The sequence below is a fragment of the Cricetulus griseus genome, chromosome 2, assembly GCF_003668045.3.
Source record: "Cricetulus griseus strain 17A/GY chromosome 2, alternate assembly CriGri-PICRH-1.0, whole genome shotgun sequence".
Lineage (NCBI taxonomy): Eukaryota > Metazoa > Chordata > Mammalia > Rodentia > Cricetidae > Cricetulus > Cricetulus griseus.
Window position 1 is genome coordinate 138,593,064 of NC_048595.1, and position 13,587 is coordinate 138,606,650.

Below are 13,587 nucleotides of genomic sequence, written 5' to 3' on the forward strand. Positions count from 1 at the left end.
TTAGGATGGCTGCAACAATTAGGTAGAACCACCTCCAATTGTGGTTTTTACTTTCTCCTTTTGGATGGGATCTCACTATGCATTCCTTTAATTCCAGTTCCAGGGTATTCAACTCAGAGGTTAAGAGCACTGGCTGCTCCACCAGAGAATTCAGGTTCAATTCCCAGCACCCACATAACCACTCAACCGTCTATTATAACTCTAGTTCCAGGGGACCCAACACCCTCACACAGACATTTACATGCAAGCAAAACACCAATGCACACAAAAATAAATCTTTATAATAAAAAAATGAACATTCTAAACACATGAGATATCATTTTAAAAAGATAACCAAGATGGTCTACAGTATTCTTAAAATTCTAGAGTCATGCAAAAACTGCAAAGTATTCTCCAATGTTCATAAAGCACAAATAAGCATTTAACACATTTCCCACAAGTAAATGCCCTCACTTCCATCAGATTTATAAACAAGCAACACTTGCAGGCTTAGTGGCACATGCCTGTGATCCTAACACTAGGATACAAGCAAGAGAATCACAAGGTCAAGGCCACCCTGGACTATATATAGGAGGACTGTAATAAGTTAAATAAATAGAGCTGAGCCTGGTGACAAAGGCCTATAATGATGGCAGTGACCAGGATAGGCAGCAGAATCTCAAGTTCAAGGCCTGTGTGGGTTTGGGGTTTTTGAGACAGGGTTTCTCTGTGTAGATCTGGCTGTCCTGGAACTTGCTTTGTAGATCACACCAACCTCCCAACTCACTACAAAAATATACCTGCTTCTGCCTCCCAAGTACTGTGACCCTGTCTTAAACTAAAAAGTATTTAAGAAAACTATAATACTTTCTACCATAGCCCTAGGCTCAATCCCTAACACCACAGAAATAAATAAAAGTACATCTTTCAAAAGGGCAAGAGCTACTCTTATGGATGCATTACAGAAAACCCCCCACCCCCTCAAGACAGGGTTTCTTTGTGTAGCCCTGGATATCCCGAACTCTCCCTGTAGACCAGGCTGGCACTGAACTCATACATCCACCTGCCTCTACCTCCCAAAAGATAGGGGGTTGGTGTGTGTGTGTGTGTGTGTGTGTGTGTGTGTGTGTGTGTGTGTGTGTGTGTGTGTGTGTTGTATGACAGGATCCATAAGATCCTGGCTTTAAATATTAGGTATAGTATTGGATTGGCAGACAGAATGAAGAGAGATCTCTATGGCAGCAATGTGAAGAGGGATCAATATTAGAGAATTAAAACAAGAATTACTATGACCAGTTGGGAACCTACTGTTAATAGTGTTAACATATCTCAATTGGTAGAGTGCTTGTCTGGCATGCATAAAGTCCTGTGTTTGATCCACAGCATTGCATAAAACTAGGCACAGCGGTATGCAACCTTATCACTGGAGTGGTGGAACAGGAAGATCATTAGTTCAAAATCATCCTCAGTGACCAAGAATTTGAATTCAGGTGATAGAAAGATAGCTTAGCAGTTAAGAGCATCTGCTGCTCTTTCAGAAGAACTGGGCTCAGTTCCCAGCACCCAAACCATGTCTCCTACACCCTCTTCTTGTCTCAGCATACATAAAGGTATGCATATAGTGCACATATATACATGCATGCAAATATTCATATACATAAAATAAAACCTTTTAAATCTTAAGGAAAAAGAATGAGGCCAGCCTTTCCTACATGAGACCTTATCTACAAAGGAGGGGTGGGGTGGGTGATGTAAAATATTTAGAGGAAACAAAGACCTAGAAACTGTAGAAGATAGATGTTAATGAAAAATGAGACAGCCTGTTAAATATCTAACATTGTATTAGTATAACTTAAGTGATTAAACATAGGGGAAAGAACATATAAGTATTATCTTTTACCATTCTACCTTGGGGAATTACCCTTCAACTAACTTGTAAACTGCTTGCAGTCCTCTAGACAAGTGACCTTTTGAGGTGAAGGAGAAAAAGCTTACCTTATTGTAAGTAATACAAACTTGACCATAGCTTATCAACTCATTAAAAATTCAAAAATTAGCAAGTATCTCCTTCACTCAGGATTTAGTGTTTTTAGCAGAAGACATTTTCAACAACTATCAATATGTAAACTTAATAAAAACATGAAATCCAGTACTGCTTTTGTTTCAAGAACTGGTTAGGAACAGAATATTGAGAGAAAATAATTTTCTGCTTCTAAGTTTAAAAGTCAAATTCAATTTGTAGGATGTGAGGACAAACAAGGCCATAGTAAATACAATCACACTCTTCTACTGGTACTAACAAATTTAATAGTTGATGGAGAAAGAGACAGCTCTCCTCTACAGTCTATCATCTCTATGGTACCCTTGTGTGAAAATGGTATTCTCTTGAGGCTTAAACACCATCCCCAGAAATTATACTTCTGTTTGGTTTAGTTTTAAGGCAGACCTCACTATGTACCCCTGGCTGGCCTGGAATTCATTATACAGACCAACTCAAAGATCTGTCCAAGAGTGATGGGATTAAAGTCATGTAACACCATACCCACCATAAATTCTAATTCTGTGTTTGAGGAATGAGAAGAAGGTGAATGACATCTTTGGTAATCAAATATATATGTTTTATTGCCTGCTTCCTCCTCAAATTCTAAATCCCCAAGTGCATTTTGCTGGTGTCTCTAAAATAGAGACACATACACATTTGATTCTTCCCTACTTAAAATGGTGTTGTTGACCATTTGCTAACAAAATACATTTGGTTTGGTTGAGACAGGGTCTTATTCTGAACTCCCACATCTTCCTGCTTGAAACAATGTCTAGGATTGTAGGCATGTTCCACTGCACCTTACAATGCCATCTTTACATGAAAAGAGATCCTTCAAGATCTGGTGATCTACCTGTTAAAACCTAATTTTTTGGCTAGGCATTGGTGATGTACGCCTTTAATCCCAGAACTCAGAAGGCAGAGGGAGGTGGATCTCTGTGAGTTCCAGGCCAGCCTGGTGGACAGAGTGAGTGCCAGGATAGGCTCCAAAGAGAAACTCTGTCTTTGAAAAAACAAAACAAACAAACAAACAAAAAAACCAAACACTAATTTTTCACCCTGCTGGGGAATTACACACTCCATCTCTCAGGCACATCAGCAATATTTTCACTCTCCTGCTGCTGCTTCCACACACAATGGCAGAACACCCTTTCCCCCTTGATCAAAACCCAAGTTATCATTAATTACCAACCACAGCCAGTTTTGCAAGTCTCTCAACCTTTGCAGGAAGGACAAGAGTCTGAACCGGACAGTGTCCTCATTGCTTTAAACACTCACACCTACAGGTCTCTATACCATTTCATTGTGACTGCTCCTTAAGGGCAGGGAAGTCTTTCAGGTTTATCTTGTGTCTTCTTAAACTTACCCAATACTGGAAAGTTTAAAGAAAGAAGCCCCTCTATACTAAATATACAATTAATGTATACTTCCAAAAATCTGAAACCACAAAGGAAACAAATGAGCTTTTATAAATCAATTACAAAATTATACAATGGTAATTTGATGGATCATAGCCTCATCTTTCATACTAACTTTCCCTCTCAGAAGACTTTGAAGGGCTGATCATTTTCTTAGCATATATCAGGCCCAGGGCTCTATTTCCAGTGCAGAATACACTAGAGTTGTGCTGTTCCAAGTCTCTAATCTTAAGTGTTTAGGATGTTGAGACAGGAGTTTACCCTCAGCTACACAGAATATGAAGTCAGCATGGGATACACAAGACCCTGTCTTTTTTTTTAATAGTTTATTTTTTTAATTTTATGTGCATTGGTATTTTGCCTACATCTGACATGTGTGTGAGGGTGTCAGATGCCCTGGAAATGTTATTAGTTATAGACAGTTGTGAGCTGTCATGTGGGTGCTGGGAATTGAACTCCAGTCTTCTGGAAGAACAACCTCTTAACCTCTGAGCCATTTCTCCAGCCCGAGAGACCCTGTCCTAAAGACTCTCAGGACCCACAAGATGTCTCAGCAGCTAAGACCACAAGTTTGACACTAGATCCCACTGTAGAGGAGAACCCAATCCTGAAAGCTGTCTTCTCCACACACGTTATACAGCACACATGCACCCACACTCCCACACACACCACATATGTACACACAGAACCCAATAAAAAAGACTTCCAGATTTCTTCCCAAGTTGTTAAAAACTAGCCAACCAAGTAAGAGCAAACACAACCAACCTTTGGGACTTCCTGTTTCTAAAGCAAAGGCTGGCGGCCCTGCCTCATCTTTCTCTCCTCCACCTAACAGCAATCCACTCCAACCAGCAATTTCAATCACAACATCGGGCTGGATCCACTGTTTAATTTCTGGAAAGGCTAACTAAACTTACAATAATAATAATTTGGGTGCATGTTGTAGGCTTAGCAGACTGCAGAGAATTGACAGAATGAGTGATTTGGGCTCTGAGAATTTCACAATTGACTAGAAAGTGCCCTGAACCAAGCTACAGTGGCAACCACTGTAATTAAAGCAATTTAAAAATCTTTCTGGGCCAAAAGGCCAAATTCTGAATGAGACAGTTCTTGAAACGACTCTGAAGATACCCAAAACTATACAGATTGCCAGCATCAAACCAGTAAGTTCAAAACTGTAAGTTTGTCTTATGGATACTTTCGAATAGAGGGTCCTTTTACAAAGCCTCTTACAGATCCCTCTGTAAGAGGGGTTGTGGATGTAGGTCAGTAGCACTTGACCAGCTAGTATGTATGAGGCCCTAAGGTCAAAAAAGCCTCCCCAAAATAAGAAAGTCAGGCAGGCATCATATCTGCAGTCCCAGCAACATTGAGAGAGGTAGCAGTATAAGAGTTTGAAGCTGGGGTCCCAGAGATTGCCTAGTTGTTAAGAGTGTTTATCACTCAAACCTGACAACTAGTAGTGCAATCCTTAGAAGGCCACAGCTGAGAGACTACCATTCACAAAGCTATTCTCCCACCTCCACACACATACACACAAATGTTTTTTGTTTTTCAAGTCAGGGTTTCTCTGTAGCTTTGGCCTGTCCCAGAACTTGCTCTGTAAACCAGGCTGGCCTTGAACTCAGAGATATGCCTACCTGTGCCTTCTGATTGCTGGGTTTAAAAAACATGTGCCACTACTGCTCAGCCACAAATGTTTTAAAAATAATAAAAATAAAGAGCTTGAGGCTAGCCGGGAAACCCTGCCTTAAAACCAACAAACTACTGCCACCACATTTCTCCTTAGTAGTCCTTAATAACTAAGATCCAATTAAAAAGGCAAATATGGAATCCAAATGCAGTGATCACTTAGTGATACTCTCCTAGAGGCAGAGGTAGGAGATCACTGGAGGCTTGGGAGTTCAACCAGCCTGAACAACAATCAAAATGACATTTTTTTATTTATAGAAAGCAATAAGAAACAGGTCCTGGAAAGAAACATGTCTGTAATTTCAGCTACTCAGGAGGCTGAAGCAGGAAGATCATAAACACAAGACCTGCCTGGGTTTGCAGGTTAAGAGTACCAGGCCAACCTAGACTATACCTGGTGAGATCCTGTCTTTAAAGTTAAAGGGGGGGGGGGGCAGCGGCTAAAGATACAGTTCAGTGGCAAAGCTCTTATCTAACTTGTGAGAGGCCCTAGCTTCAATCCCTGACCTCCAAAGAATGAGAAGTAAACTTTAGCAATGTACCTGCCCAAACCCTCAAAAATCCAGCAGTAATGATGGCACATGCCTTTAACCCTTTAAGCAACTCATGAGTCAGAGGCAGGTGGATATATATCTGGGAATATGAGGGCAGTCTAGTCTGCCAAGTGAGTTTCAGGCCAGGCAATGGCTAACAAACATGATGATACTAATAAAAAACCCCAGCATGGTACAAGCTGGGAATCTGGACACAGACTGGAGTACTGGGATCTTCTATAGGATACTAGCCTGGGCTACCAAGCACAGTAAAACCCTGTCTTTAAAAAAACACAACAGGGGCTGGAGAGATGGCTCAGCACTTGCTGCTCTTTTCCAAAGGGCTAGAATTTCATTCCTACCACCTATATCAGGTGATTCACATGCACCTGCACTTATGTGAACACATCCACCACACACACAAACACATAATAAAAATTTAAAATTTATAACATAACAAAGGGTCTTTTACTAGAAAGAGGCTTTCAGGTGTAGCTCAGTGGTACAGTGCTTGCCTAGCATAAATGAGGCCTTGGATTCAATTCTTAACTGTGAAAGAAATGAGAGCTGGTTGTGTTGACACACCCCTTTAATCCCAGCACTCAGGTGGCAGTTAAGCAGAACTGAATTAGAGGCCAGCCTGATGTACAGAGTTCCAGGACAGCTGGGGCTACAGAGTGAAACCTGGGGTGGGGAGGAAGGGAGAGAGGGAGAATGAATGAGGAAGCAGGGTGGTGTGGTTCTTCACATCAAGAATCCTAGAATTCCAAAGGGGCAGGGTGATCATGAATTCATTGTCAGTCTGAGCTACAAAGTGAGACCCCCCCATCTCAAAAAAGAAAAGGTTCCAGGAGGAGGAAGTAAATCTACAGCTTATATCTCACTATGCAGCCCTAGCTGGCATAGAACTGGTGTGCGCTAAATCTGAGCTTCTGGTACATCTAGCTCTGGAAGGCACTCAGAATTACTGGAGTATGCCACCATGCTCAAGTAAAACTCAAACTCAATTCTTGCCTAAATTTTAGGATTCTCAAACAGTGTTTTTTATTTTAAGATTGTATCTCCGGTAGCCCAGGCTACTTACTATATACTTAACTACTGATTCTCATTTTTCTACTTCCCAAGTTCTGGGATTACAAGCATAAGGTAAATTTATTTTATGTGTATGAAGATTTTTGCATGCGTATGGATTATACTCATGCCTGCTGGGTCCCCTGGATTGGGCTTACAGATGGTTTTGAAGGCATTACCAAGTGGGTGATGGCAATCAAACCCTATTCTCTGAAGAGCAACAAGTGAGCAATAAGCACTCTTAACCACTGGGCCATCTCTTCAGGCTCCATTTCTTTTTTTAAAATAAGGAAGCTAATAAGATACTCTGTGAAGTTGAAATTACATTAATAATGAGAAAAACTCAAGAATGCCCAGGGTTAAGGGCCTTGGTCTTAGAAAGTATGAAAAGGAAAAACAGTTGACTCTCTAGAATCAAGAGCAATACCATGAAAAAGTGGCTTCAAAATTGATGACAATGAGAGACCCCGCTGCAATAAAATAAAAAAATGTAAAAGATGACGATGATGAGCAAGGGACCAGGAAAATATCGGCTCTGGGGAGTGAAGCGTGCAGTAAGAGCACTGGCCTAGCAAGTATAAGATTCCAGATTAGATAGACACTAAACACTGCTTAAATAAATTTAAACCTTCATCCAGCTGGGTGTGGTGGGCATGCCTATAATCCTATCATCTGAGAAACAGGTAAGAGGACCAAAGAGTATTTGAGGACCCCCAGGCCAGCCAGGACTACAACAAGGCACTATTCTTAAGTTTTTTTTTTTTTTCTGAAGAGTAATCTATAATAAAAATAAGCATGACAATAAGAATGGTTAGTATTTACTAACTGTGTGTAGATGCTTAAGAAATTTCTTACAGAGAAACTGGAAGATTAGGTCCCAAGATGGACCCACCCTGGGCCCAAGAACTTTCTTACAGACTGTGTTACACTGCCTCCTAAAGGTAATCAAAGGCTACAGGGCAACAACCACAACAAAATGATCAAATTCTGCTCAGTACTAGGAAACTGTCACTAGTATTAACACGGGAAAGATTTCCAGGTGTTTCTTAGACAAGCAAGCTACTACCCCTCAAACTAAGGTTAGCTACAAACTAAGAGAAATGGTGAGGATCAATTCAAAGCGGTAACACCTAAAGTTCAATCAAGGAGACTCTAAGAGTTTAACAGAAGGTCCTAAATCAACGTGCATGGCTCCTAGACCACATTAAAAGGCAATGTCTTCAGGGGATGGGAAGTTCAGAGACCAAGTTTAGAAATGTTTTTACCTAGGAATGAACGCTGAGATACAGGTACATGCCTGCAGGATACACCCATACTAACTAGTTCTACCATAAGGTTATCTAATTCCCTTTTCCTGAGTTACAGATCACTGAGCAGCTAATTATAATTTTCAGTCCCATTCATGTTTGTCTATAGAACAGAATATTCTGCTAACAGTTCTTGGTCCACTGTAGGTAGGTTAAGAAAACTCAATCCACTTTTTAAAAATATTTCTAAATACTAACCTAGCAATACATAGAAAAGTCAGCTTTCCATTTTCACAAGCCACAGCATGTATCATCTTACTAAATACCTTCAGTATCTATCACTTAGCCCTTTAATACCTGAAATGCATCTTCTATAAAACAAACAAAATTACTTTCCAGGATAATGAAAATGAGTCTGGCACACCTAAAACAAGACAAATGTTAGGCCTATCAAACTCACTCCAAAGGTAGTAATGCAGAAAGCAGAGAGCTGAACCCAGATGTGCTCAAAACTCATCCCTTTTCCATTACAACATCCTTTATAGGCACTAGTCTCAGCTGTCATCCAGGATTTAAGCCAATTTACTAAAAACTTCTGGGCTCCATCTTTAAAAATAAGTGACCTGTTTCACAAGTGGCGGCACAAACCTTTAATCCCAGTGGGAGGATCTGAGTTTTCAGCCAACCTGGTCTACAGAGTTCCAAGACAGCCAAGCCAGAGCTACATAGCAGACCCTGTCTGAAAACACAGCAACCTTCTTGTAAGATTTAGGAAAAGTATGCCCGGGGGAGGGGGGGGGCTTGCCTTTAATCCCAGCACTCGGGAGGCAGAGGCAGGCGGATCTCTGTGAGTTCAAGGCCAGCCTGGTCCCCAGAGCAAGTGCCAGGATAGGCTCCAAAGCTACACAGAGAAACCCTGTCTCGAAAAAACAACAACAAAAGATTTGGGAAAAGTAATTTGCGCAAATAACAAAATCAATCCAAACAAACACGGTTTCCCTGCTTTCTGGGGGTGGGGGGGACCTTGCTTTTAAAACTAAAGCCTCTGATATCTGGTAGATAAGCTGGGTTACTTGTGTGCCTAATAAACTACAGTGTACGTGTGCTGAGCAGCAGGCTCCTCCATAAACACCCCAGTGAGGTACCTGAATGTTGACTTTCTAAAATCAATGACTGGCTAGAAATACAAAAGAATGAATTCCACCCACCACCACAGGTTGTCTTAGTCATAAAAAGGAGGACTGACCAACATCTGTTTGACTTGAAAAGAGCTATCAAAATGGTTAGGTTATTTACTATCTTTAAAGTAAGACTGTTTTAGGAAAGTGAATTAAAACTCCTAGATTGTTTTGTAACTACGGACTGATGGTTTTCCAGTGAGTAAATGAAGTCCAAACCACTTCACATTAAACATTTCCAAAGCTAAGTTTAACACCCTTCATATAAGCTATTCACAACAAAGTTTTTCAAAGGATAATAGAGATTCTCAGAAGAGAAATACGTACAAAAATAACTAAAATGTACAATAATTTTACCAAAAGTGAGCCTTGGTAAGAAGGTTCAAGTTTAACGGAGTTAGACATCGTAAAATTATTCTCGTTATTCAACTAACTTCCTCCATATTTACATATGCCTCTCATATTTCACACTATCCCGACCTGACATGAGCATTTAAGAGTGGACTGCCAGTAGCACCAAAGCTTAAGGAAACTGTTTAACCATTCTTCAGTCTACTTCTAGCACTTCAGTGTGTATTAACACAAGGCAGTAGACTTCTAAAAATCTCCGCTGATAAAAATGTTTTGGATCGAAAGTCAATCCTAAGTCTAAAATCTCTAACCTCTCTTTCGGATTCAATCTCTTAGACAAACCCTTAGTCATAAAAGAGAGAGAGACAGAGACAGAGAGAGACAGAGAGAGACAGACGGACACACACACACACAGAGAGAGAGAGAGAGAGAGAGAGAGAGAGAGAGAGAGAGGGAGGGAAGGAGGGAGGGAGGGAGAGATCCAGCGCTATCATTAGGAAACTGTCGTTCCACCCCTCCCCCAATACATCCACAACTTTGGAAAACTTTGTTCCCAGGCTTTCTAAACCCCTACGCATAAGCTCCCCCGAATCTCTCTGGATGGGAAGGACGCCTTCACCCGGGGAGGTCTTTTTCTTTCTTTCTTTGCTTTAGTTTTAGTCTTTTTCACTGATAAACCTTTCCCAAAAGGTCTCAAAAAAAAAAAAAAAAGAAAAAAAAAAAAAAAAGCAAGAGCAGATCTACAGTACCTGGGCGTTGGCTTCGTGGAGTTTGTGCTCGGTGGAGACGTGGTGCCTCAGGAGCAGGGTTTTCTTATAGTTGCGGGTCCCTCGCGAAAGCTCATCACGCCCCAGCTGGGGAAGGTCCACGCTGCCCCCATCCTCGGGGGTCTTTTGGCACCAGCCGCAAAACATAAGGCCAGTATCCTTGGAGTACCGCAGCCAAGGGAAGTCCTTGAGCCAAGAGGTCTGGAAGGAGCTCTGGAGCTTCTGCATGAGGGACTTGGGCCTCGCAAGCGGGAAGTGCTGGACAGTCTCTCCGTCGCCAGCTCCCACACCGCTGCCCTCCGCTTCGTCCCCGCCATCGCCTCCCGACCGCCTGCTGCTGCTGCAGCTGCCGCCTTCCGCCCCACTGCCGTCGCCGGGGCTCGCCCCCTCCTCCTCTTCCTCGGTGCTGTCGCTCAGGGACGCGCCGTCCTGCATCAACTCCTTCCCCTCCAGCGCGTCCAGCTCCAGATCCACGGCCGCCGGCCCTCGCCCATTGAAATGCCTGAGGGGCCACGCCGAGGTCCCCCGGCGGCCGCGGCTGCTGCCATTGTTGCCGAGACCCCCGGCGCCTCCCCCGCGGAAGGCCAGAGTCCGACGGTTCCTTTCCGCTAGCAGGGGGCCCCCCGCGCCGCCGCCCAGCGAGGCGGGGCCGCCCGCGTCCTGAGGGAGCAGCAACTCCTTGGCGTCCTCGGCGGCGGCGGCCGGCAGCGGGGCGGCGGCGGCGGCGGCGGCCGCCCGGCGGAGGCCTCCGAGTCTTGGGGCTCCAGGCCCTCCGATTGCCATTTCCTCGTCGGCCCCGCGCCCATTGGCTGCAGCGGCGCGCGCGGCGCGCGGGCTGTCGCGGATGCGGCCGCGGAGGCCAAGCAGAGGCCTCCCGCCAGCGTTATTGTTCGTGGGGCGCCGGCCGCCGCCGCCGCCACCACCGCCGGTGACCAACCCGCCTCCTCGGAACGCCAGCGTCCTGCGGTTCATTTCACTGAACATGGCGCGCGCCGCCGCCGCCGCCCGCCCGGTGCCTCGGCTCGCACACCGCCTCGGGCCCCGTCCCGCTCGCTCGCCGCGGCTCCCCAACGTCTCACCCCCCCCCCGCCCCCGGGCGCGCTTGCGCTGAGCTGCGCTCCCGCCGGCCCGCCTCACCCTCCCGCCGGCTCGCCTCGCTCCCGGGGCCGCCGCACGCGTCGCCGCCGCCGCCGCCGCCGCTGTCCGGCCGCGTCCTCTCCACCCCCGCCCCGCCGTGCTCCGGGCAGCGTCCGCGCGGAGAGGTGGGCGGGCGGCGGAGCGGCGAGCCGGGGCGCGTGCGGCCTTCGAAGTTGAGGAGGAGTGCGGACGCCCCTCCGCTGCCCCGCTTCAGCGCCGCGCGCACACACCGGCCCGCCAACAGCTCTCAGTCCTCGGGGGAGCCGCGCCGCCGCCGCCGGCTGCCGAGGCGCAGACGCGAGAGGCGCGCTAAGCCTCTGGGCTCCGCCACATAGCGAGCCGACAATAAAGCCGGCGGAGCGTTTCCGTCCGACCAGGCCCTGGCGGAGGTCGAATGGCAAATGAACAACGGACCGTGCGCCCACAATGCACCGGGGTAGCAGTAACCGCTGGAGGGGGAGAGGGTGGGGGCCGGCCGGGGAGGGGGGGGCTGGGCCGGGCTGGGCTGGGCCGGGGGCGCCGGGGGACCGGGAAAGGGGCCCGGCCGCTCAGGCCCGCGGGCGGGGGTGCGGCCGCGGGAAGGAAGCGAGCGGCGAGCGGCCGCGGGCGGGGCGCGGGGCCGGGGTCTCGGGGCGGGGCCGGCTCGGCTAGGACAAACAGCTGGCGGGTGTCAGGGACCGCCTCGCCGCCGCGCGCCCCGGCGCACCGTGCCCTGCTGTCGCCACGACTTCACCTGGGACTCCAGGAGTAACTGCGGTGGGAGCGCGCCCCGGCCTTGTCATCTGCTGGGGGGTGGGTGGCCGTGCCCGAGGAAGTGAACTTATTTTGTTCCTTCACAAAAGACTGGACCAGGCGGTGCCGTCCTCGCGAGGACACCTCCTTGGGCGCTTTGTGTGCGCCGGGCAGCACCTCTGTCCCCGGGCAATGATCGTTTCACAGAAAATGCACCGCCCCGAGTGTCTTATTGCTGTGATGAAATGGAAATTTAAATAAAAAGGTCGAACACGTGCGTTCACTGGGAAGTATTGACATGGGTGTTACATCACCAGCAGCCAATCAGATAACTCCGGTCGTGTTTATACTTCTACAACCACCTTGTGAGTATTACAGTATGTCATAGCGTTATAAATATTAGGCAGGGTTTTCCCCACGAGCGAGCGGGAGGAGTCAGCTGCTGCGGGCGCTGCGTGCGGCTGCGAGGAGAGTGCAGCTCCCAAGACAGCGTGTGCAGATGAGAATTAATGTTTAGGACTTTGAGAAGATGCTGTTGGCATCGCGTGTGGAATTTAGAGCGATTAGAACGGTCTAAGCTGGAAATAAACCTCCCGTAGTTGTATTAGTCGAGGTTTTTTTTTTTTTTTTCAGGAAGAAGCTTGGCAATTAAGAGCCCTTAAACGTACCCTCCCCCTTAATTATGCTCTTTGCAAAACATTAACGCATTTAGACTTTTACTAATCTACAAAGCTGTTTTATTTACTTATTTTTTTACTTGGTTTATTTATTTGGGGGGTTTTCCGAGACAGGGATTCTCTGTGGCTTTGGAGGCTGTCCAGGAAACTAGCTCTTGTAGACCAGGCTGATATCGAACTCACAGAGATTAAAGGCGTGCTGGGATTAAAGGCTAAAGGCGAGTGCCACTACCGCCTCCCTAAAGGCATTTTTTTTTTCTTAAAAAAAAAAAAAAAAAGACAAACAAAAAAACAGGATCTTCCAAGAGGCGGGCAGATGTCTGACTTCCAGGCTAACCTGGTCTACTTGGTTTATTTCCAGGTCAGCCAGGGATACACACTGAGAACTTGTCTCACAATAAAAGAAACAGGGCCCTGCCGTCTAACTCAGGCTGATCTCAAACTCACAGCAATCTCCTATTACAGGGGATGTGACAGCCCTTCAGTCCCCAGGCACCAAGAAGCGCGTGGTGCAACGATGTTCATGCAGGCAGTACATATATGCACATGTTTTTTTAAAGTCATGTGTTATATAATTCTCCGAAGTGTTATAAATTACTGTTTGCTAGTACTTCTGGGGGGGGGGGTGTTGAGACAGGGTTTCTCTGTGGCTTTGGAACCCACCCTGAAAATTGCTCTGTAGACCATCCTGGCCTTAAACTCACAGAGATCTGCCTGCCCCCCTAGTGCTGGGACTAAAGGCATGCATCACCACCACCTGGCTT

The 13,587-nt window shown here is 46.2% G+C and overlaps 1 protein-coding gene across 1 annotated transcript in view; it reads right to left on the minus strand.

The window, feature by feature from the left end:
* Window positions 1–11,351, minus strand: part of Zbtb10 (zinc finger and BTB domain containing 10) — a 37,311-nt gene extending 25,960 nt beyond the window's left edge. Inside the window, exon 1 of the mRNA XM_027398774.2 lies at window positions 10,260–11,351. Within this exon, the coding sequence (XP_027254575.1) occupies window positions 10,260–11,261 (1,002 nt within the window). The 5' untranslated portion in view covers window positions 11,262–11,351. The remainder of the gene's footprint in view (window positions 1–10,259) is intronic.
* Window positions 11,352–13,587: the final 2,236 nt, after the last annotated feature.